General features: G+C 39.6%; 1 protein-coding gene across 1 annotated transcript in view; it reads left to right on the top strand.

Moving 5' to 3' along the window:
- The window catches only part of mtr (5-methyltetrahydrofolate-homocysteine methyltransferase), a 50,077-nt gene extending 26,087 nt beyond the window's left edge, over positions 1–23,990 (top strand). The window contains exons 20-33 of the mRNA XM_033611824.2: positions 1,393–1,545; positions 1,857–1,964; positions 3,096–3,196; positions 3,482–3,549; positions 4,515–4,635; positions 7,295–7,376; positions 8,377–8,475; positions 9,511–9,586; positions 10,203–10,358; positions 11,223–11,422; positions 12,473–12,673; positions 12,801–12,993; positions 19,502–19,614; positions 21,147–23,990. Of these exons, the coding sequence (XP_033467715.1) occupies positions 1,393–1,545; positions 1,857–1,964; positions 3,096–3,196; positions 3,482–3,549; positions 4,515–4,635; positions 7,295–7,376; positions 8,377–8,475; positions 9,511–9,586; positions 10,203–10,358; positions 11,223–11,422; positions 12,473–12,673; positions 12,801–12,993; positions 19,502–19,614; positions 21,147–21,236 (1,761 nt within the window). The 3' untranslated portion in view covers positions 21,237–23,990. The remainder of the gene's footprint in view (positions 1–1,392; positions 1,546–1,856; positions 1,965–3,095; positions 3,197–3,481; positions 3,550–4,514; positions 4,636–7,294; positions 7,377–8,376; positions 8,476–9,510; positions 9,587–10,202; positions 10,359–11,222; positions 11,423–12,472; positions 12,674–12,800; positions 12,994–19,501; positions 19,615–21,146) is intronic.
- The last annotated feature ends 1,380 nt before the right edge of the window (positions 23,991–25,370 follow it).

A 25,370-nucleotide genomic window follows, 5' to 3' on the forward strand; every position in this document is an offset into this window, starting at 1 on the left:
TAATGAATTTGAAACATAAATTTTAAGGTCAAGAAAGTCATACTTTGTGGTAAAACTGTTGAGATATAAGCTCTTTAATTAGAAAGACTCAAGAGTCAAGTCAAGTCAACTTTATTTATAAAGCACATTTAAAAACAACTTACGTTGACCAGAGTGCTGAAGATAATATTTCTCTCCTCATTCACTGCCATTCATATTTTTTCCGATCTGAAGAGTACACAGGAGGAAGTCGCGTATGTGATGTCATAGCTTTCGCTCGCTTCCTGCATGCTTATGATTAATCGATTTATGATTGAAGATGTCTGTGTGTTTTGTGCCAGGTTGCAGTCACTCCAAGCTGCAGGAAGCGAGCGAAAGCTATGACGTCACATATGCAACCGCCTCCTGTGTAGTTTTTCTAATTAGGTTTTTTTCAAAAGCTTATATCTCAACAGTTTTACCACAAAGTATGACTTTCTTGACCTTAAAATTTATGTTTTAAATTCATTAACGACATATTTGGATTTCATGTCACAACTCAAATGGGACCCGAAGATAGTATTCTCTCCTCATTCACTGCCATTCATATTTTTTCTGATCTAAGGTCCCATGAGCTTCACCGGAAGGGGTGTGACTTCGGCACTCTATTTCTAAAACACATCCGATGACCAAAAAGGAGTAGGGAAAAGGAAATTTTTCTGGACACTTTCTCAGAAAATAAATAAACAAAAAAAGGTCTATCAGTTACAGTTACTTAACAACCAATACCTACAGTAACTTCAGAAAGAATCAAGAATCAAGAGCCATACACAGTAATTCACCTTCAACAAGGGGACAGATTTTACCTGACATCATATAGTCTACTTATTCTTTCTTTATACATTTTTTAAACAAAAAAAAAGTATACAATGATTTAAGTAATTTTGTTGAGAATTCCACAGTTTGGCGCCAACCACTGAAATGCACACCTGCTTCAATGTAGTCTCTTAAAACTGGTGCTAAAATTTTTTTTCCGGTCTATGCCCCTCATCCTGTGAAATAGGATCAAACAACTTTTGTAAATTTTCTGGTAATACTTTCTTGATAGATCATATTAAGTGATTTCTAACAGTGTTTTGCAACATTTTCTGTTGTTGGAAGAAGACAGTGAATGAAATCATTCCCATGGGCATGAAATGCTTTCCGAAAAAGATAGTCAACAGATTTTTGTAGAATTGACTTTTTGATCCTATTTCCACCTTTCTTTTGACTTTGAAAGTAAACTCTGACAGAGACAAGTTCTGTTTATTGTTTTTTTTTTTTTTTTTTTAGAAATATAAAAACAAAACATAAACTGCCATGTTAACAATTCACCTGTTTTATGTTCTCATTTCTTTTCTTGTGGAATGCTCCTGCCTGTGTTGCTGTTGACAGGGAATAGACAAGTATGTGGTGGAGGATGTGGAGGAGTGTCAGGCTCTCGTTGACCGCTACCCTCGACCCCTTCACATCATCGAGGGCCCTCTGATGAACGGCATGAAGGTGGTGGGAGATCTCTTCGGAGCTGGGAAGATGTTCCTTCCACAGGTAGGATGGTAACTCAGGATTTTTTCTCTCTGTCTACCTGTGGTGCTCAGCTGTTGTCTCTTGGTGCTTGTCACTTTGAACACATAAATGACGACACACCTTGATTGTTAACTGCAAAATTCGTATGCACCACTTTTCAACTCTATAACTGGTTCCACACCAAATTTTATTTTTCCCCCCAGTCATGCAAATTTTAGGATGCCATCAATTCCAAGAAAAAAATATGTATTTCTTTCTGTTTATATTGGATTACAGGGTATTTCAGCCTTTTGAAACCGTAATAAACTTTTTCGGTCCTTGTGTGTTTGCAGGTGATAAAGTCGGCTCGTGTTATGAAGAAGGCAGTGGGCTATCTGATTCCTTTCATGGAGAAGGAGAGGGAGGAGATGATGGCATTGTCGGGCTCAACTGAGGAAACAGTCAGTCGCTACTAAATAAGGATGCATTTAATTGCATTTTATTGCAACTCTCATTTAGACCACAGTGTTCCCACAAAGAACAAAAATTCTTTTCACTGGAGTCCTATATGTAATGTCATAATGCTAGTTCAGTGTATTTTATCTCTGTTGAACCACAAAAAGTCAATTCATTTATATAGCCTTTTTACAAGGACGTCCCAGAAAACAGTTTATAATCACATGCTCTTTTTAACATATCCAAAGGTAAATTACCATAAGAAATCCTGTTGTCAAACATCAGTGTAAGTGAAGTGTAAGTGACGGATTCCTACCAAAAGCTACACAATTCTCAAAGGTCCATAATTGTACATAACTGTAACATTTAGTCCTGATAGAGGCATAAAAACTAGCATAAAAATATGGGTAAAGGCCAAAACATACCAGCGGCAAATCGGCGCGCATCAAAAAATATGCCCCTTTTTTTGTCTTCAGCTTAATGTGTCTAAAGATGTGACCTTTTTATAGATGAAAGCTTTAAAAAGTGAAAAGGTTGTCCAGATCATAGTGTTTGCCCTCGATCAGAGTCCCTTTATTTAGTATGTGTCAATGTAATCAATCCAATATTTCTTTTTATTTGATTTTGTAATGTTTGATGGCTACATTAAGATTATATAACCTGCATCACAGCCTTTCTTTCATGGTTTCCTATAATAAGCCATAGTGTCCTATTAGATTTGGTATATCAATGAAGAGTCGATTGAAAAGGCATTTATTCTAATCCAGCATAAACAAAATACCAGAGTTCAGTTGCAGATTTTAGATGTTAGCTATGCATTAGAGGTGTGGTTCACCTGTAAGATGGCACTTGGATTCTGTCTAGTCATAACTGAAACTTGCCGGCTGGTGTGTAGTTATTTTGCACTCTGGTTTTGTGGCTGTTCACTCATTCCAAATGCTGGTGGTGTGGAGCGGTTCCAGTGATTTAATGGAGTTTAATGCACTTAATGCATGAAAATCAATTGGTTCCTTGTAGCCAATATGAAAAGTAAGATAAAGTATTTAGAGTGCCTAAAATCACATGATCATAGACAAACTGAAACATTCAGTTCTCTGGTCCTTCAGCTCCTCTGATGTTTTTTCCTTGCTCTGCAGGATCCCTATCAGGGCACCATAGTTCTGGCTACAGTAAAGGGAGATGTGCATGATATTGGCAAGAATATCGTAGGTGTGGTGCTGGGTTGCAACAACTTCAGGTAAAACCGGTTTGCTGAATGACAATGTATTGTAAATAGCAGTTAATATGTTTGTCATTGACATTTGAAAAAAGCAGTCAGAATGGAGACTTTGTAAGTTTATGATTATTGACAATGTGTGATTTAACAAGAGGAGCCTCCATTTTGGAGCTTAAACTGAATTTTAGTATATATGACTGTAATCTCATGAGGACATGATATTATTTGAAATGATTACCTATTGTATATCAAAGAAATGAAAAGAGGAAAGCTTGTCTGAGTGCTTTGATGCCTCTTGCTTTTCAGAGTGATCGACATGGGTGTGATGGTTCCCTGTGATCGGATCCTCAGAGAGGCCATACAACAGAAAGCAGGTACTGTGTACAACACAAATACTGTGCACTCAAGCCAGGGTGTCATTTCAACCCTCACTTCCCTTTCTGTCCAATCACAGAGAAGCTTCAAGGTGGTCCAAATGTTATGGTGCTCATCTGAGTGGCCTCCAGATATTACTGTGCCTCACAGCACTTAAGCTTCATAGTACAAGCAGAAGCAAGTGATTAACTGGCTTTTGTTGCTCTGGAGGCCATTGGGATAGTATATTGTTTATAAGGAAGACTGCAGACACTACGCAGGGTGGAAAAAAGTCCCCCAACTCCTCTGCATGTTTGCGCAACAAATCCTTGAGCTGTTTCTTGTTTACAGCTGATTTTCCTAAGAAGATGCTTGAAATGATCAACAGTCAAACACAGTAAAAGGACACTGCTCTTAATAATGAATTCCATGAAACACTAAAGGTGAAAAGAGCTGTACATGACATTCACAGCATTAATTCTGTGTCAAAACGGAGGCGCTCCCATTACATCACCCACCAGTGGGAGTATTTATTAGTCTGATGCGGCACAGTGCACTCTGTTAGTTTTAGGTTTTCTGCCTCTTGAGCAAAAGTGAATGCCACAGTTCTTTGTCTCTGTTTTCTTTGGTCATATAGCATGTCTTTCTGCTGCATAGACAGCCCAGTTTTATGTAAAAGCCATCTTTCCAGCACTGAAATACTTCTATAATGAGTCACTGTTGACATTAGAAGTGGTAGTTTGAAATTTTTTGTGAAACATTTTTATATACCCTAAAAATATTTACCAAAAATGATCATCCTTACAAGGAAATCATGGGTGGTTATTGGATTTAATTTTTACTACTTGTACACTTCAACCTGACTTTGCCCTATAGCTGACGTTCCAAATTCTGGCCTATCCAAATATTGCTGTATTAATTGTTATTGTTTTATCAACGCAGCAGCAGCAGTTATGTGGGGTGTTTGTTTGCTTTGTCCCTGCAGATATCATCGGTTTGTCTGGTCTCATCACCCCCTCTCTGGATGAGATGATCTATGTGGCCAAAGAGATGGAGAGACTGGGAATGACAACACCACTGCTGATTGGAGGAGCCACCACATCAAAGTAACATAAACACACACACACACACACACACACAGAAATCCTAGACAAGGCAAAAATATCCGTCACTGAAAATCAAGAAATGTACGTTAGGTAACAGGTGTTCTCAACTATTCACTTTTTGGTCAAACACATATCAAATCTTTATGCAGCAAATTGTTGTCATATTTGATTTTGTGTATAGACATGAATACTATGGAGACCAATAAGTGGAATATATATGGTGCAGCAAAAATTTGCAAGCTAGCACTTAGAAAAAAAAAAAAACTTGTTCACCACTGCTGGTCAGAATGTGACTCCAGTGATTTCGGCATGGTCAAACATTACATCAATCACAAATGACACTAAATGCAGATGGACAGCTGGTTAGGATCATGCCCTTGGAGATACACAACCCACTCCTACTGGTTGGTAAAGGCACCTCTGTAGAGAGGGGAGGCGTATATATCGTGGAAGGTAGCATGATCCACTGTGTTAGGTCCTTCTGATGAAGCTCTCCACTCTAATGTGTAAGAAAGCAGCTCATGATGATGTGCTTCACAGGAGACAAAGCTGGCTACACCCTCTAAAGCCCCACAGAGGATGTTAAATGGTGCTTTAATAATGCTTAGGATCAGAAGAGTATTTGACTCCTAAAACATTACACAAAATAATTTCTATCGTACATGCAGTGGCATGCAAAAGTTTAGGCATCCGTGGTCAAAATTTCTTTCACTGTTAAGAGTGAAGTGCATTAAGTTAAAGATGAAACATGCTTTTCAACATTTTAAGGAAAATCAGTGTATTATTTTGTTTTGTACAATTTCAGAGTGAGAAAAAGGAAGGGAGCACCATGCAAAAGTTTGGGCACCCCAAGATATTTGAGCTCTCAGACAAATTTTACCAGGGCCTCAGACTGCTTTGCAGGGCGAAAAAATTAACACCCGCCAAGCGCCAATGGCGGGTAAAAAATGAGTTTGGCGTGTAAAACAAAAACACACACCGCCAGTGGCCGATGGAAAATTTTGAATTGCATGTGGGTTTTTTATGTGCTTTGACCATTTCTGCCAGCTGTGTCCAGGGACGGTTTTTGCTATGGGCAATGTGGGCGACCGCCCAGGGCACAATCTATGTGAGTGCCCTCCAAAAAAACAAAAAAAAGCAAAACTCGCCAGTTTTCTAGACTATTGCTCATTCCCACGTGGAGTGGGCGCTGGGGCGCCCCTATTATCACGTTTCAACCAGCAGCAGAAAGGAAAGGCGAATCCTGGAGGTTGTGGGTTGAACGGGGGTCACAGACAGGAATACGGCGGAGGCTTATAGTGCTCTGCGGCGCATAACAGCTTACCAGCGACAGAGAAGTCCGACTCCAGGTCCAGTAATTTCCTCTTTCGTTGGTGTCATGACTGCCCAGTAGTACCTGGACAACCGAGCCGTGGCAGCACACAGGTATGTGGCGTGTCAGAGGAGAAACGAGCCGTTCACATTTCCACAGACCTCACCGCACTTTAGGGACTGTTCTTTACTTATGAAGGGACTGTTCTTTACTTGTCAGGGGTGGAGGGTGGCTGGTTGATTTTTATTTTATTTATTTATTTTATTTTGATCCCCCCCTATGTTAATCACTTATTGATGCTGTTTTTGAAGTATGAATAAGTACCCAATAGTAGTCAATAAGTAATTTATTCCATTGAAATACCATTGATGTATTATAGAAAAGTTATTTATCTTTTTATAAATAACGAAAGGCACATCTGCCTCATTTTTGCTGTGGTATCGTGATACTACTACTGCAGCCTTTGCCGCAAGCACGCCAAAGAAACACAGAGGACAGGGTTGGATTTTCCTAAAGTTGGATTTTCGTACTAAAAACGTAAGGTAATTATTTTTCGTCAAATAAGGCACAATTTTTTTATTTGGCTGGTGAAAAATATGTTTGGCCAGTAAATTTTTGGAGGTCACTAGCCAATGGCAGATGAGGTAAAATGTTAATTTTTGCCCTGCTGCTTTGGGCTTGTGTTGCAGCCAGTGGCACAGGGAAGATTTCACAGGTAGAGGGGAGAATGGATTCAGTGGATGGACAATCATGGACAATCATCCTAAACAATCCACATTGGACTATTTCAAGAAGCACAAGCTCAAAGTATTGCCATGGCCCTCACAGTCCCCCATCCTAAACATCATTAAAAAAATCAGTGGCTAGACCTCAAAGAGCAGTGCCTGCAAGACGGCCCAAGAATCTCACAGAACTAGAAGCATTTAGCAGAAAGAATGGTTGAAAATCATCCAAACAAGAACTGAAAGACTCATAGCTGCTTAAGTGGTTAGAAGCTGTGATATTTGCCAAAGGGGGCGCTACTAAGTACTGACAATGCAGGGTCCCCAAACTTTTGCTGAGGACCTTTTTCCTTTTTTTGTTATTTTGAAAATGTAAACGATTGAAATTAAAAGGTAATCTTGGAAATGTCTCATCTTTAGCTTTTTGCCTTTTGGAAATCAGGTCATGTTTTACTTGCTTAGCTATTGACAGTAAACAAAAGTTTGACCAGGGGTGCTCAGACTTTTTCATGCAACTGTCTAATGGGTGTATTTCTTAAAATGTAATTAGTTATTGTAAGTAGTATCTTCCCTGCTCACCATAAGATGTTATTTTGCAGTAATTTGTGTGTTGTATGTTTGATAGGACACATACAGCAGTGAAGATTGCCCCTCGCTACAGCTCTCCTGTTGTCCATGTTCTGGATGCCTCCAGGAGTGTGGTGGTGGTAAGACATCACTTGAACTTTTATCGGGCCTAGAGTATCACTGTCAATTTTTAACTCTAGCATTAATGTGATATGAATAGATTTTTTTCAGTAACATGCTACACAAATATCAAGTCAAGACAAGTCAAGTCATTTATTTTTACAGCAGGCATAAATCGATGAGCTAATGGTCTTTCCAGATTTTTCCTACATCGTCCACATGCTCACTGAATACACACTCAAGAGACGTTAAAGTAGGAGTAATGCGTTCACACCTGTCGGTTTTAATTAACACTTTGTCTGCATCTGAATAAACTGGAGTTGATTAAACCTCGAAAAAATGCATTTCAGTAATCTAGTAAAAATAAATGCATGAACCAGCTTTTCTGAATCAACCTGTGACCGGAAGCAAAATCCCCTGTTTATCTTAATAATAGTGTGATGATACAGAACAATTCAACAGCCTAGACCTTTTAAAATAAACGGATCACCTTGGACACAGGGAGGGTCAGGGAGAGGATAATATGAGATAAACATAATATAGTACTATAACGCTTTAGTTTTGTAATCCCCCCAGCACTGATGATGACATGCAAAGCCTGAGAATTGTTAACTAGCATTTGCACGTGCCTCCACTAAGGCTGTATGATGCTTTACATTTAATTTTTTTTGTTACATATCAGATAAAGTCAAAGTTTTAATCTGTACCTTGGTGCAATTTCACTCACCAAGTAAGGCCAGTAGTTCATGAGGAAATATTTTTAAATTACTGTAAAAAATCCACAACAAAAACATGTTCCTTTGCAACAGTCTATAAAATGGCTCCACATTTTATTAAATTCTGAATCAGAAATTCATCTAACCAACTAACCAACAGAGGAAAGTAAAAAAAGAACCTCCTTGGGAGGAAATAATCTCTTATTATACAAGATGGGCAGAGAGTTGATGTTAGTTAGATGTTTGGGCCTCTGTTTGATTAGTCTGAGCCTGAGTGTATTGTCTCTTTTTTTCCGTCTGTTAGTGCTCTCAGCTCCTGGATGAGGCCATGAGGGAGGAGTACTTTGATGACCTGAAAGAGGAGTATGAGGATATCAGGCAGGAGCACTACGACTCCCTGAAGGTAAGAATGGCTGGTAGAAACACGTAATGAGGTAGGCACTACAGGAGGTTTCTCTCTAGTTCTGGGTCCAGTGACCCACATAGGCAACCGTCTTTGAGATCAGCACTGCATCCACGTGTCATCTAAATACAGGCTGTACGAGTCAGCAGCCTACAGGCTCATGAAAACACACCTGAGCCCCTGCACACAGCTGCAGTAGGGGAATAAATCATTCAAAGTTTTCTAAGGTCTCTCCTGCAATTTCAGTCCACATCATTTGTCTAGTTTGTTTTTAAAGTCAAAGAGATATCAAATTTAATGTCCTTTTGCACAAGAAATGAAAAGTAGGTGTTATGCACGCTGGATAAAAAAAGGTAGATGTGCTTCTGGAAGACGCAAGGTCGTAGAAGCTCCTGAAGATACACAACAACCTAAACACACAACCTGACAACCGTAGCGTCACTGAGCTAGCTCACATTACAGCTCAGCCGAGGAGGACATCATTAATGATGACATCTCACTCTGTCACGAGCATGAGCCTCTCATCCATGAGTAGATACACACTTCCTTCTGCACAGTGATACAGTTAGCAGGTGTAGTTCAGTGGAAGTCAAGAGGCAATCTCATAAAGTTAAATGACATTTAGAAGTGTTTCTTCTATATTGTAACTTACTGTATCTATATTTTTGATCCATCAGATTTTATCAGATTTGCAGAAGTTAGTTTGTTTTTGTAACAAAGAACATTTTCCCAATCATCCTGTCACAGGAAAATAGCAATTGCAGAAATAATTTAAATATCCAAACTGCCATGACATACTGTAAGTGTTCCAGATGAGTGAATCTAAAATTTAGACCCCAGCTGTATGTCCTTGTCATTCTTATGGATCTCATATAGCTGTGCATTTTTCTCTGTTATGATAATCTTATTTTTCACAATTGGATGGATATCTGTAAGCTCTTCATTTTATGTTAGGCATATTGAGTTTGATATGTGTAATTTAAATAAAATTGCCTTGCTTTCCTCTTCATCTTCTCTCTCCCTGTGTTGCCTCAGGATCGTCAGTATCTATCTCTTTCCCAGGCCAGAGCGAAGGCTTTACATGTAGACTGGCTCTCTCTGCCCACACCAGGTAAGTTAGCATCAATTCTAAAGTCATTAAAGCAAAACTCTACCACAGATACACTGATACAGTATCTGTCATGAGTACAAATATCATGTAGCCTCAATAAGGTGTTAGAACAAGCAGATACAGAGGACACCTTTGGAGGTGTCTCCCATTGTGACCTTGGGACTTCCAGCCCATACTCAGTGCAGATGTTTCATTCATGTATATATCTGAATGTAGATCTGTAGATTTGTTTTTTCATAGCTTTGGTACTTTCAATACTATAATTAACAGAAATTGTATTATTTTAAGCATGTGGTATCTGAATAGTATCACTACTTTTGACAACTTTTGTGAAAACTGTTGTTTATTTTCTGTATGAAAACTGAAGTAAGCCTGTTTTTTGTTGCTGTTTTTATTGTGGTCTCCTCTTTGACTACACTTACTGTTTTAATTCTGAAAGCCTAACCAGGGACAGGGGTTGCAAATTAGCCATGGCTAGAAACCTGAATGCATTGCATCTACTTTGTATTTTAAACATTAAGAAATGTCTCATGCATTTGTTTTTGTCAAATAAACAAGTAAATCAAATATGGACCTTAAAAGCCAAGCCCGCTCTCTCTTTGTCTTTGTGTTTCAGTGCGTCCACAGATCCTGGGCACCCATGTGTTTGAGTGGTACGACCTGAACAGTCTGCTGGACTTCATCGACTGGAAGCCTTTCTTTGATGTGTGGCAGCTGAGAGGGAAATACCCCAACAGAGGTTACCCCAAGATCTTCAATGACAAGACTGTTGGTACGAGCTCTTTCCTGATTCCTCAGAAATCACCCCACAAACATCTATCCTGCTACGTGGTTACTCAAATCTGGCTCACACATTTTATTTTTGTAAACAGATGTCAATATACAGTTTTGTAAATACTAATTAGCAAGAAGAAAACCTCTGTTGTTGAAGATAATTCAGTACTGTGCTAAACTGTCTTTCCGTCTGGTTTATTGTAACAAAATATTCAAGTTATCATTGTTAAAAATCTTACTCTTCTTATGGCTGTCGCCACAGCGAATCATCTGCCTCCATCTAAGCCTATCCTATGCATCCTCTTCTCTCACACCAACTGACTTCATGTCCGCTTTCGCTACATCCATAAATCTCCTCTTTGGTCTTCCTCTAGGCCTCTTGTCTGGCAGTTCCAATCTCAGCATCCTTCTACTGATATATTCACTATCCCTCCTCTGAACATATCCAAACCATCTCAGTCTGGCCTCTCTGACTTTATCTTTAAAACTTCTAACATGAGCTGACCCTCTGATGTACTCATTCCTGATCCTATCTATCCATCCATCTTCATCCATCTCTGCTACCTCCAGCCTCCTGTCTTTCCCTCAGTACCGCTGTCTCTAAACCAATTGTCATTGTTAAAAATAATATTATTTATTTGGCTCATATTTGAACATTCATATTATTCACAAAAAGAAAGAGAAAAAATCTGCCTTGTGGCTCAACATTATAAAGTAGATATTATTGTAACATGTTACTGGATGTTAACTAAGCTGCACTGATACAATACAGTGTCACTTGTGAAAAAATTAGTATATTCCAGCCTTGCTGTCACAGAAGTCAAACCATGTCTGACCTGACTGTAACATTTGTTCTGTGCAGGTTCGGAGGCTCGGCGAGTCTTCGATGATGCCCAGCGGCTGCTCCATCAGATGATTGACAGCCGTAGTCTGCAGGGCCGGGGCCTGGTGGGGTTCTGGCGTGCCCAGAGTGATGGTGATGACATTAATTTATACAACCATGATGTCACAGTACGCAGTGACACCAAGCCCATCGGCACATTCCATGGCTTACGGCAACAGGTGAGTTTTATTAACAGCTGCTGTCTATTTCATGTCATTGCTTTAAGTTCAGTATCTGTCATAGACAGGTATTCACATCCACCATAGCAGCAGCCTTAATTGGTGGTTGTAATGTTGTGGAGTACTCTGCTGTGAAATGTCTGTTCTTCACTGTAAAGTCTATTAGGGATGCATGATTTATTGGCCACACATTGCCATTGGCAAAAGGAATGACATTTACTGACAGAGACCAGTGTTTTTGTGTTGCATCACATCAATTTTGTGTAGCCTAAAAAGCAGGGCTCCAGATTAATTCTGTGTTTCATTTACTTCAGAAGTAGGAGGTCAGAGGTGGGAATGACATCACACCCGAGTTGATCGCGTTCCAGTACAACAAGTCAGAAAACTTTGACCACACCTGACAGGCTTACAGATAGGCTAGCAAGACGTTGAAAACGACAAGCGACTGGAATAGTTTCAAAACTGGTATTCGGGACAACTCTTTTGTATATAGTAGATTTTCATGCTGTTTTTATTTTTATTTTATCTTTTAATAAAAGATGTTTTTTAATGTAATAAAGGGTTGAATGACTTCAAAACAGTTATGTGTTTACAATGAAGATTTCTTTTTTCCCCTGACACAAAATAATAACAGAAACAAAAACATTGGTATCAGCTTCCGCCCAAAAGGAAACAAGGGGAATCTCTGAAAATATAATTGATGGAAACTAACAGTATTATCATAAATCTTTTCTTTCTGCATAATTGTACACTACCCTGGGCCTACTGAGAACCCATTTTTTTGTTAAATAGTCTAAAATATTGAGGAGTGCTGCCTTACTATGGGGAGGCATCAGCTAGATGATGTGTGGTGCCTACATCTTTGCCAGATGTAATACTTTTACCATTATATATATATATATATATATATATATATATATATATATATATATATATATACTGTTTTATTAATATCTTCTTATCCAGATTCTGAATGTGACCTTAAAGATGGAGTCAGAAATGGATGGTAGTACAGTAACAGCAACACATTCCTGTGTGTGTGCTCTGCAGGTGGAGAAGGACAGCTCCAGTTCAGAGCCCTACCTGTGTTTGTCAGACTTTGTGGCCCCTATAGACAGCGGTGTGACAGACTACATCGGTGTGTTTGCTGTGGGTGTGTTTGGAGCTGAGGAGCTGAGTCAGCAGTTCCAGGCTCAGGGAGACGACTACAACAGCATCATGGTCAAAGCCCTGGCTGACCGACTGGCTGAGGTACAGTATGGACGGTTTCCTAACACCATCACAGCTGGTATTGCATCGCTGGTGCTGAATGGCATGTTAACTGATGCTGCCATGGTGTTTCTCTGGTTTCTGCTCCAACCTACTGTCCGTCCTCCAGGCCTTTGCTGAGGAGCTCCATGCTCGTGTGCGTAAGGAGCTGTGGGGTTACAGTAGGGAGGAGGCACTGCAGGCCTCAGACCTCCACAAAATTCGATACCAGGGGATCAGACCTGCAGCCGGCTACCCCAGCCAGCCTGACCACACGGAGAAGACCACAATGTGGAGCCTGGCTGGGATCCAGGAGAAGACTGGTGAGAGCATCAAGCATGTCACTGTTGTAACTGCAGCTGAAAGGCTCCCAATACTGTTATAGTTTTTTCACATGAGACACAATTCAGATATTTTCTTAGTAGCTGTAAAACCGCATAAAATGAAATCACATTTATTTTTTCTTCCATTTTATACATATACATGCAGCAGGTCACTGATCAGATTTCTCCCCTACCCCTGACCTTACATTGGAAACATGGCTGGCTTATTGTAACTGTTGCAGTTATAGAAGACACTGTGTACCATACAGTAGAAAACTATGGAGACTTTGTGAAAGCACTGAAGTCTGATACGCTCTCACATCTAAAGACAGTGTGAGATTTTAGTCACACACTTTAAGATTTTGCAAAGACTGGGTCACTATTTGCAAGACTACAACTAGATTCATTTGGAGATTATTCCCCATCCTGCTCCTGGTGGATTAATATTATGCCGGACTGCCTTTCAGAAATATTAGCAATTCCTTATATGCCTGCAAAAACATATATCTCTAGAAACACAAGATGAAAGGTGTCATATGTTAAAAGTATTCTTGTCAGTTCGTCATCACTATAATCCATAAAGACAAATTGTATTTAGCTTTTTTGGATTTTGTCGCCTCAACTCTCTACCATCCTCTGCAGGTTAGCTTCAGTGTTTTAGTGAGAGGAGACCATGTGCATGAGAGGCATACCGTTTCAAAGACAAAGATTTCTCACTAAAATAAGTGCTGATTTTTGGATCAGATGTACACACCGAATTAAACAGAGACTCTTGTTCACTCCACAACTCCACCAGTTTCTCCTCCTTTTCCACAGTACAGGAGAACAGAGACTTGTCCACGTTCTTGTGCCTCCCCAGAGTCCTCTGAGTTTACTGTCTACCTGCTTTGCTGCTGCAGTGCTGGAGACAGCGCAGCTATTGGTTGACAGTGTTCATGTCATTAATCTTCACTATTTGCAGGAGCCAAGACCAAAAACTTAAAAATATAAAACATATTAAACGTTTAAGTTTGACAGAACGTCAGAAGACTGACTTAAGACAGCTTTGACAGAGTTTCATAACCACCTTACGTCAACTGATCAAGATCATGGGATTGCAGCACACCTCGAGCAAAACTTCCAGGATTTTATTCTGACTATTTTAAACAGTGAAGTCACTTAAAAAGTAGTTTGACTTATGGCTGATATTTAAGGCATGTGCTTTTTTCAGGTTTCGCATTGCCTCGACAACCTTCACTAATAAAAGAGGATAACCTGTATAACAGTTGAGAGGCAAAACCCAGTGTGAAAAAGTCTAGGGAAACAAACAAGAAGTCCTAACCTCAGAACAGGAGATTTTACTACTTTTACTTTTAGGTGAATACTAGTCCTATGTTTTTTGTAATCATTAAATTATAACTGTACATGTGAGAGGAGGAGAAAAATAAATTGTGAGGTGGAATATGAGAGGCAGACACATTAGTGTCAGTAAATGGAATAACAAAACCCATTAAAGGGCCAGTGTGTAATATTTGTCATGGTTTATTGTCAATCTGAATCTGAATATTCTACCCATTAATATGTTTATACAAGTGAATGATTGCTATAAAATAAAATCTGTTTGGTTTTCGTAGCCTTATGATTATGCTTTTATTTATATATATATATATATATATATATATAGTAAGGGCCTTGCTTTAGAGAGGACCAACGAAGACAGCGGAAGGAAGGAAGAAGGAGGAGGAAACAGCAGAGTGTTAGCAGTTCGTCGATAGAGAGTAGTGAAAAGTTTTTTTAGTTATAAAGTTTGCGAATGGACCACACTTACCACGCAACAGGAGAGAATGAACCCGAACCGTCATCTGCGAGGAAAAGAAGACGCAGCTTCACTCCTTGTGATGCACTCTCTGCGGCGCTTTTCCTCCTGGTGATATATCTCCCCAACAATGGCAGCAGTAGCACCGAATCCCATTCTGTGCATTCAGCCTCTCTTCTCACCCGCTCAGCATCAAACACATGGAGTTCCTCATCTGTGTGCTCTGGCTCAAACAGGTATGGCTCTGGGTCTGTGTCCGCTACAAGAAACTCTTCAAAATCGCGTTCAAAGTGGTCCATTGCAGCTACTATAGTCCGGAGATATTGCTAGGCTAAATAAACAGCTGAACACTGTTTACAGGCTACCCTGTCAGTCAGTGTGCAGGCTGGAGATTGGCGGAGCAGAGAGGGGAGGGGGGTCCCCACTTAGTATCGTAAACGAGTATGTGTGTAAAGTTAGAAGTGTGTCTGTTATGCTAGAAGAATCAGAGTTTGGGACGCAGTGGTGTGTTACCGGAGTTTCTGGAGTGCTCAAATAAACGGGCCTTTTTCCCGAACGCTCCTCTGGTCTCCTGCTCGTGAGGGATTCATTACAATATCGTAACATGGTTTAGATTTCTAAATAAACATTCACCTCGTAGCTAGATAGACCTACTCCTGAAAAAGTCGTGCGCAAGGCTTTTTGTCCCTACAAGGCCACCGTCATTTACCCGACGGGAGGGGTGAGCGAGTGAGCCCTGCAATCTAGAATTTGACCACTGATGTCACTGTTTCCAACGGTTTTCAACCCATTTTACACACTGGCCCTTTAATTCATAATTTAAAGACTAAATAAGGAAATGGAATCCTTCATTACGTCTATTTATGGTGTGCATTAACTGTGAGTGTATTTATGGATCAAGTAAATGCACATTTAATTAATCAATTTATAATAGCATTTTTAGAATTCATTCACTTAAGCCTTGAAGGTCCAGTGTGTAGGATTTAGAGGGAGATATTGGCATAAATGGAATATAATAAGTATGTTTTTCCTTAGTGTATAATCACCTGAAAATAAGAATCGTTTTTATTACCATAGAATGAGCCGTTTATATCTACATAGGGAGCGGGTCTTTGTTTATGTAGAACGCCATGTTGCACCACCGTGTTTCTACTGTAGCCCAGAACAGACACCCCAAACACTGGCTCTAGATAGGGCCATTCACTTTTTCTTATTTTTGCTTTGGCCATCGTGGTCTAAAGCCCTGCAACGAGCAACGTCAGGAAAACACTGATTCATAAAGTGAAACTGCTTTATTCAGTGTTAATACCATCACCTGGAGGAGACCCCTACAGATAATTCGGCTCCTTGTAAAAACCTCCAGAACAATGAACACCAAAGGAATTCTAACTGGGAGAAGTTTCCGCTAGTTGCAATGTGTAATCCTCACCACTAGATGTCACTAAGTCTCCCTAAATCAGACACACTGAACCTTTAATACTTTTCTCACACAGTCCAACCTTCATAAACAGCAGTTGTAGCTGGGTGCGACTAAAACTAGGACTGAATGTTCACAATAGGGCATTATAGCAATTGCACATTTTGATTCAATATTAATTTAACAATCTAAATTGACTATGCCAAAAATGTATATTTTTGTAGATAGAGGTCTGGCCAGGAGACTCAGTCACACTCACCACACTGATGTGTGTTACCACAAAAAAATATTCCAATGCATATAATGCACATGCAGCTTATATCTGAGTGCACACACTGGAAATCTGTAGAGTTTCAGATGTGAAAATGTAAATGTGTCTGCTTGGCTGAGCCAGCATTAGCACAGAGAGATGTATTATGGCTGACAAATACCTTGTCTCTATCTGAAGGCAGGGTGTACAGTACACTGTATATCAGTTTGGCATGGTATCTCTTTAACTATGAGTCAATCTGTCTGTTCAGCTCTCCTCAGATCTTTGCATCTTGTCAGGCTCAGCCAAGCTGCTGCCAGACTCATCATACTGTCTCTAGTGATCATCACAACACTGACAAAGTCCAATTTGATATACATACTGGGGGAGGGGCTCAGGATGTGATGTTGGACCTCATCCCAGTGTAGTCCAGATGGAAAGTAAAGGTTTGCATCTTCATGTAGGTTTGTTGATTTGGAGCCACATTATAAATAATAATAATCTCAGTTTGACTTTTTCTCATTTATTTTATATTAGCAGTGGATCAAATGACTAATGTGAAAGGGGTGGCTCTTAGAGAGGAACCCACAAAGAATGTTCATGGACTGCACAGTTCCCCTCAGCTCTGCAGAGCTTTGTAGCTCATTGTTTTAGTTTTACAGTCTGTAGTCTGCTGTCCAGGCTTTGTAGCTGTTAACAGTGGAAAACAGAACAAAGAGGAGAGTGAATAATGGACTTACATTTATCAGGTGGCTACAAATCCAATTCTGCATGAATGCATATGTTTCTGTTGAATATGTAGATAGGCAACTGTTTGCTACATAGAAAGAGATCTATATACCATAACTACAAATATACCTCATCAAATCAAACTTATCCTTGCCTTGCACCTTGTCTTGTTAAACAAACTACTAAACAAAGCTCATCCAGGGAAAAGTGCTGTCTGCCCTTAAATTATAAGCCACAGTTACCAGCCAAAGTTTGTTTACTTTGTGTCTTGGTGTCCCCGTCAGCTCAGCTGTCAATCCAACACATTCACCACTCTGCCCACGCAGAGGTTCAGAGGCTAAAGTAGCATTTATGATGTTTACCCCAAGGCCTGTTTTCCTAAACAGTAAATTTCAAAATCACTTTGCAGGTTTGTATGTTAGCTTTTTTTTTTTTTTTTTTTTGCACATAGCACTGCTGCGACAGAGGTTGAAAGTTTTGTAGCACAAAACACAAAACAAGTGTAAAAGTATCAAGCAAGTCCACTGTAGTCTCCCACTGTAGGGAGAGTTTATAAAGTCATTTTCACTGACCCTTCAAATGAGTAGGCTATGGTACTGAAAAAATGCAGACATTGTTTTAAATAACTTGAACGCAGGAGGGTGCTCAGGATCCTAAAACTAGGGATAGAAATTCATCAGTTGATAAATAAGTTATACATAGCATTGACAGAGAGAGAGCCTTTGTTCGATCATGAAGTCCTGTGTTACTTTAAAATCTCTCGTATTGAAGCCCCGAGTTCGACATTTTGGCTGTTGCCATCTTGGATTTGGCTAGCTAGCTGCTAGCTTAATTAGCACAGTACATATATAAGATGGTTAACTGTGATAATGCTAATGCAAAGTTTTGTTAGGGAAAACAGGCTTAAAACAATTTCAACGAAGTGTACTTGCCCCCCCCAAAAAAGCCATCCCGTGCACAGTTGTCATGAATGTTAAAATAAGCTATAGAGACCGAAACTGTTTTTTGTTCAAGGCTGTAAACATGTTTATTTCTGCTGTAAAGTTGGGCATTTTAACATGAGGGTCTACAGGAATTGACTCGCTCTTAGAGTCAGCCTTAAGCTGACATTAGAGGAACTGCAGTTTTTGGCGCTTCAGTGTTGTCTTCATTTTTCAGCCCCAGAAGTTGCCACTTCATATGAACTACACTGCAGACTTGATTCTAATCTAACAGTGGCAAACAGAGTGACAGCTGACTGATATGACCGGCTCCAATGTGGGCTGAATGTGCGCCAAAAGGTGCGTGTTACAGTATATAGCCTACATCTGGTGTATGAAATGTCTGTATTGCACAGCACTACTGCAGTATTATATCTCATCCCATCTCACCCACATATAATTCTCACCTGCATACAATAGACTACAACTATCAAGTAGAGTAGCGATGTGCTATTGATTCCGGTCCCACACAAACAAGCACACACACTCTCACCTCAAACGAACAAGTGGCTCTGTCTGACACATGCACGCGGTTATGGCTTGGCTGGCTGTGCACCTGCAACAAGGGGAACCCTTTTGCATGTCATCCTGCTTTATCAAACAGAACTCTCTCCATAGAAGCATAACAATAAAAAAAGAGTTAAATGTACCTAATGAATCTTCCAGGCAGCCTGAAGGCAGACACTGCACAGCTCAGTCCACAGAGAACTCTCACTCTGTTTCTCTCTCGATTCGTGTCTCTGCCCATCTCTCTGTTTTTACGCTGGCATGTGTGCGTGTGCGTTTGTAAGCAACAGTGGAGAGATGATATGAAACAAGGGGGAGAGGGATGTAACAAAGGTTCCCAGCCAGCCTGGTTGGCATATTAACCCTTGAGCCATGGGAGAATTGAAACCAGGCTCTCACAGGGCCTGGATGTTATTCTTGGAAATGAATAAGTTCATGTCAAGTGTTACTCTAAGCAGGTTATGCTGTGTTAAGATAGTGTGTTTGACACTAACAATCATTTAATGTATATTCAGCAGAAAAGGGACAATAATTTTAAAGGTATATAAGCAAATGAGACTACAAAAGGCTCAAAAGAGTTGTCAGATGAAATACATAAAAGAAATCTAGACTTTCAGACTTTTTTTTTTAAGGCTGATAAGCAAATTTAGGTTATTCAGATTTTACAAGTGTAAAAAATAAAACCCTGATCTGCTTTTATCTTATTTTACTGCGTGTGTGCTCTTTGACATTTCGTGTGCATGTATGTTAGTTATCATGTGGATTTTCTTAGCTGTATGCATATGTAAATAATAACTGTGTGTGTGTGTGTGTGTTTTGTCTGTGTGTAGGTATCTGTCTGACAGAGTCCCTGGCCATGACGCCTGCTGCCTCAGTGTCTGGACTTTACTTCTCCAACCCTCAGGCCTCTTACTTCGCTGTGGGAAAGATCACCAAGGAGCAGGTACAGAAAACCATCCACATCTTTAACTCCTATAATGAACTAGAGAAAATGTTTTTAATGTTAATATCCTGTTAGTGTTGGAACTCCCAAATACTGTGCCATCACATAGGGTGCTCAAACTGTTGGTGATTTGTCAGGTCTCAGCTGAAAAGTAGAATTACCACTGGTTTGCGACTTGTGTTACAACTGAATGACACATCTTTTCCTTTTTATTTGGAGAAGTCTGGACAGGACTCACAGACTGATATTAAAAAAAACATGCAATAAAAGCCAGGAGAAAGACATTATGATATTAATGTAACTTTAAATGAATATTTTACCCACAAAATGACCGACCATTACCCACGACATTACGTTGATGCTTCCAGGGTGAACGAAGAATCCAGAAAAGAGGAACATTCTTCATGAATTTAAGTAATCAGGCTCCACATTTAACAGCAGTAAACTGTATCAAATATCTGTTCTCTCATTCTATAATCCATGTCTCATTTATCCAGTTGTATACTCAGTACTTCCTAAATGCATGTCTTTTTGCTAAAATGTTATAATGTGAAACACTTTCGCATATGAGTAGCATTGTAGTAAGAATGCATGTGTATAGAAGTACTGAGCATACGACTGGATAAATGAGACACAGACATTGTCCTATAGGGCCATTACGAATCGCAACAAAGCCATTTCTGTATTTTTACACAGAAACAAACAATGACAGCATCATTCCACTCCAGTGTGTGATTTGAGACAGCATGCCTGCATCACAAAAGCAAAAGAGATGTGATGGGCATAAGATGTAACACATCGTTGTTGGTCTCTAGTGTAACATATAACACACATGTCGGCAGTGCTTTCTAACAGTAACAAAAGCGTTGCCATGACAATAACAATCATTTAACGTCCCTGTTATATGGTGGCTGATCTTGTCCTCTGCTCAGAGTGTAAGGAGCTCCGGCATGTTATTGTTTTCCCAATTTGCGGACATTTTCGGCTGCTGTTCTTTGAGTTAGCTGCTAACTGCTATTACCTACTTTTTAAACCTCCCACAGTGGGTCACACACATAACACGTAGTCAAAACGTTACATCTCTGCCACCCATGATCCCGTCCTGCCAGGTGTCCTGTTTATATAGACATCCCTTCGGCGCCATTACTGCTTCCGATGCTAGCTTAAAGGTGAGACAACTCTGTTTCCTGATTCTGCGATTGTCCCTTTTACACAGCAGGGGCGAGACGGCATAACAGTGTGACATTCCCGTCTTGAAGAGGGGTTTTGCAGGGGCTTATATCTCTGGTTCTGCTGCATCGATTTTGATTTTCTTTTTGAAACTGTCCATATTTTAGTTGCACCATGTTATAGCAGTACAGTGCTAAATCACTGGAGTACTCTTTTAAGTCACGAGTCATATAACAAAACAAAGTTTCCAAACTGGGATTTTGGTTTAAGTTCTAACAAATATCTTGTTGGAGTTTTGTTACAGAGAGGACTCAGGACACAAAATCAGGTTGAACTTGTATTTTCTGTGCTCTTGTCTTCAGGTGGAGGAATATGCCAGGAGGAAAGAGATGTGTGTGGAGGAGGTGGAGAGATGGCTGGCTCCGGTACTGGGTTATGACAGTGAGGCGTAGAGTGTGATCGCTCAGAGGGATCAGAGCAGGGTACAGCGCACACACAGTCAGGTTTATAGTCCAACCATTCCACTGTAGCTCTCAGAGGTTCTCACTGTGGCTGCTTACAAAGGGATTCACTGACATCCCATATTATACTTGTGAAAACACACTAAGTCTTATCATTTTACTTAATATTTTTTACAGTACATTTCAGAACGGTTAAACTAGTTTTTTTAGGCCCTCTGTCTCTGCAGGTTTTGTGTATTCTGTGAAACACTACGCACACACATACATTGTATGTAATGATACAATCATCATTCCTTGATCATTCTATCAGGTCTCCAAATGGAGAGAAGTAATCTGTTGCTGCTACATCACAGTCATGTGTGTCTTAAGTAGTGCTGTACAATCAAGCTTAAATGACCATCACTATTTTTGCTTTATGTTGAAATCATTATTATTTTAGCAGTGGTTGCTGGGCAGGGTTTCTGTCAAAGCCAATCAATACTTTAAATGGGCATTTTAAATATTTTTGAATCTGAGTCCTCGTATTATATAATTGTAAAATACTTGAGTACTTGCAAAAAAAACATAATTAATAATTGCAAGAATAGAATGTAAATTGGCCAACAACAGAAAACAAGTGCAAATTGAAATCAATCAATTGAGCAACGAAGCTTTAGTTAGCCTATAAAACCATAAATTCAAAGTTAATGTAAGAAAAATCAGCAAACTTTCTGTTGCTGCTATTACACAGGTTAGCAGCAGCACTGAAGGACCAGAGGGTCCAGAAGTGCTCTCCTCCCAGTCACCTCAGCGTCTGCCTGGTTAGCTCAAGCTAACACAACAGCAGTGGCTACCATCCCAACAGGGACACTGAAATGGCTCACATCTGTCATTATAACCATTAGGTAATGTTAGCAGTGTGATGCTAACAGTGAGTGTGTGTGTGTGTGTGTGTGTGTGTGTGTGTGTGTGTGCACGTGCGCATGCGCAGGTGGACTCTCACCAGCTGTGCCTGCATGGAGCTCACACTCCTGCAGCAGTAGTCTCCCAGTGTCTCATAAGTAGGAGGTGAGGAGGCGCTGAGCAAAGCAGTGCACACAGCTCTACAGTGTAATAAGATATGAAGTAATTTTAATTACAGCAGCAAGTAAACTATATGTTAAACAAATACAAAATTGAGTAGTTAAGTGAGTAATTAAATGCCCATCCCTAAATACCTGTGCCAACATGATTACTCACTGTCAGTGGTACTTCAAACTGTTCTTGCTTTTTTTTTTCAATTTACTAAAATGAGAGAGGAATAACTCAGTATTTTGGAAAATGTGCTGGGGGTTTTTCTGAAAGAAAAATAAGAAGGCTAACTATTTCCCCCTGTTTCCAGTCTTTATGCTAAGCTAAGCTAACCATGTGCAGACTCAAGCTCTATAATAAACACACAGACATGAGACTGATATCAATATTTTCATCTTACTCTAGCAAAGGAGGTGAATAAGTGTATTTCCCCAAATGTTGAACTGTTCTTTTAGTGCAAACAGCTTAGGAAGACATTAACTTAAGGGGGAAAAAAAGATAATGATTAAAATTCAGGAAATTACTGATCAAAGAATCAGTAAAACAGACAAAAAATCTGTTCTTACTTTAAGTGCCAACTGCCAATACATGACAGTTTTCAACTACAGTTCTATACTTGGTGACACAGACCAATTCAGTAAACAGCCCAATGTATAATGAAAATTCATAATGTTATAATCTTTAATTTAAACCAAAGTGGATATGTAAAAGCAGATTCATTTTATTACACCAGTACATTTAACCCGAGACAAATGTTGTAATTTTTAATTATTTTATTGTTCCTTGTTTAAAAGTTTTAATATCATCAACATTTGCATGGAGACTGGAGTGAACTATTTTAATGGTTACACATTCAGGGGTTTAGAGTGTTAAAGTTTTATTTAATGGTACAATTAGTGTGGCTGAAAAGTGAAGCCAATGCACAATTGCCTTAAAACTGCATTCTATCTAATGGCCAGCAGGGGGCGACTCCACTTGTTGTTAAATTAAGTCTGGTTGTATTTAGATTTATGAGAAAATGACCCTGCTTTTGACTTGATTTATTACCTCCGTAAACATTTCCCTAATGAGGTTATGGTATAAATCACGAGTTCAAGTTTTAAGCGTGTGGCTATCTTGTGATTGACAAGTTGCTACCATGGCAATGTACACAAATTCTCTGTCAGATTCCCCCCTCGCTCCTCCACAGCTCCACCCATTCATACAAATATGGTCAGTTCTGCTTTAGAAAATCCAAGATTGCAATGGCCTAAATGCCAGACTCAAGGCTTCAAAACAGTAGTCCGCAAATCGATGGATGACGTCACGATGGCTACATCCACATCTTTTATACAGTCCATGCTTTTCACACAGCCAGGTATGACCACTTCTCCATCAGCATTTTACCAGGTATTATCAGAGGCATATCCTGTGTGTACAACATATCTACTCATTCCATGATCCTGAAAAAATCTCCACATGGAACAAAATGCCTGGTTGAAATTTAAATCAGGTTTCCATAGGATGCTGGCTGAATGCATTTCACACGTGTCTTAAAAGCCCTGATGTGCTGCAGTGGCTGATCTCAGTTTATCAGTTTTATTTTCTTGTATTGCAGGTTCTGGATAAATTATGGTGGCATTGCAGACACTGTAAAATGGGAGAGATAGAACTGTATATTTTGTTTTGTTGTTGAAAATAAATAATATCAACATATGCTCTGTTTGTTTTTCACTGAGTTTACATCTGCAGTCCGCCTTTAAGAAAAAATAGTATTTTATTTAGGGCCAGTTAACTGATTTTACACAAAAATGTAAGTTCAGTTGTCACATGAGGTACTGTACCACTTGACCTGTGTAAACAGGTGTACATTTTCTGAAACTGGTCAAGCTTTGTCAAGTCTAGAAAAATAGTATTGTTGTAGTGATGTGAGTAATCTGAGGTCATCTCAGATTGGGTTTTGAGACTGCAAATTTATAACAGATTCTATGTCACAGATGGAGTCTGAACGATGTGGGCATTTATCTGACAATTATCTGCACAATTAATATGCATCATATCAGTGTTTTTAAAGTGACATAGAATATGAGCTGACTTTGTCATCAGGGGGAGGAGAGGATGCTGGATGGCTTGACACCTGGGCAAAACAATTGCTGAGCTGCAGACCACTGTGTGAGACCAACAAGCAACAAAACTGGTCATTTTCTAACAAGTCACGCTGTGTTCCCAGTGGATTTTTTAGCCACCAAACATGGTCATTTTTTAGCGACCTGTTGCTGTTTTTACACCAGGGATATTGCCACAAAAAGCAGTTGTTTTTTTTATGGAGACAGTTTTTTACAACTTAACATGATCTTTTCCTAACCATAACAAAGAGGGTTTTGTGCCTAAACCTAACCTGCTAACACTTTCATTGTTGAAACATTTTATAACAAGTCACAATGGACTCCTGCGGCTTTTAAGCCACCAAATGTGAGTGTTTTTTAGCGACTCGTTACTGTTTTATAACCAGGGATAGTGCCACGAAAAGCGGTTATTTTTTACTGAGACACCGTGTTTCCTCTCGGGATAGTGCCAAAAAAAGCAGTTGTGTTATTTTACCAAGACATCACCATTTCCCACCAGGATTGTGCCCTAAACATTTTTTTAAGCCCAAACATGATGTTTTCCTAACCATAGCCAAGTGAGTTTTGTGCCAAAACCTAACCTGCTCACACACTTGCATTGTTGAAACATGAGGAAATGTAAAGTTCTAATGTATCTGACACATTACAACATACAAATGTAACATCCATTTTTTCTACTGGTTGGGTTGCTCCTCCCTCAGCTTTATGGAGATGCAATACTCAGGTTTGAGAGAACCACTTTAAAAATGTTTTTTATTATCTTTATAAACTAATATGTATATAACTTTAATTCATTCATTATCTGTAACCACTTATCCTGGTACAAGGTCACAGGGGGGCTGGGGCCTATCCCAGCAGACACTGGGTGAGAGGTAGGGTACAACCTGGACAGGTCGCCAGACTATCACAAAGCTGACACATAGACCCTGTAAACACCTGGTATTAACATGCATTTTGGGAGATCCGAACC

This window comes from Epinephelus lanceolatus, chromosome 21, assembly GCF_041903045.1.
Source record: "Epinephelus lanceolatus isolate andai-2023 chromosome 21, ASM4190304v1, whole genome shotgun sequence".
Classification (NCBI taxonomy): domain Eukaryota; kingdom Metazoa; phylum Chordata; class Actinopteri; order Perciformes; family Serranidae; genus Epinephelus; species Epinephelus lanceolatus.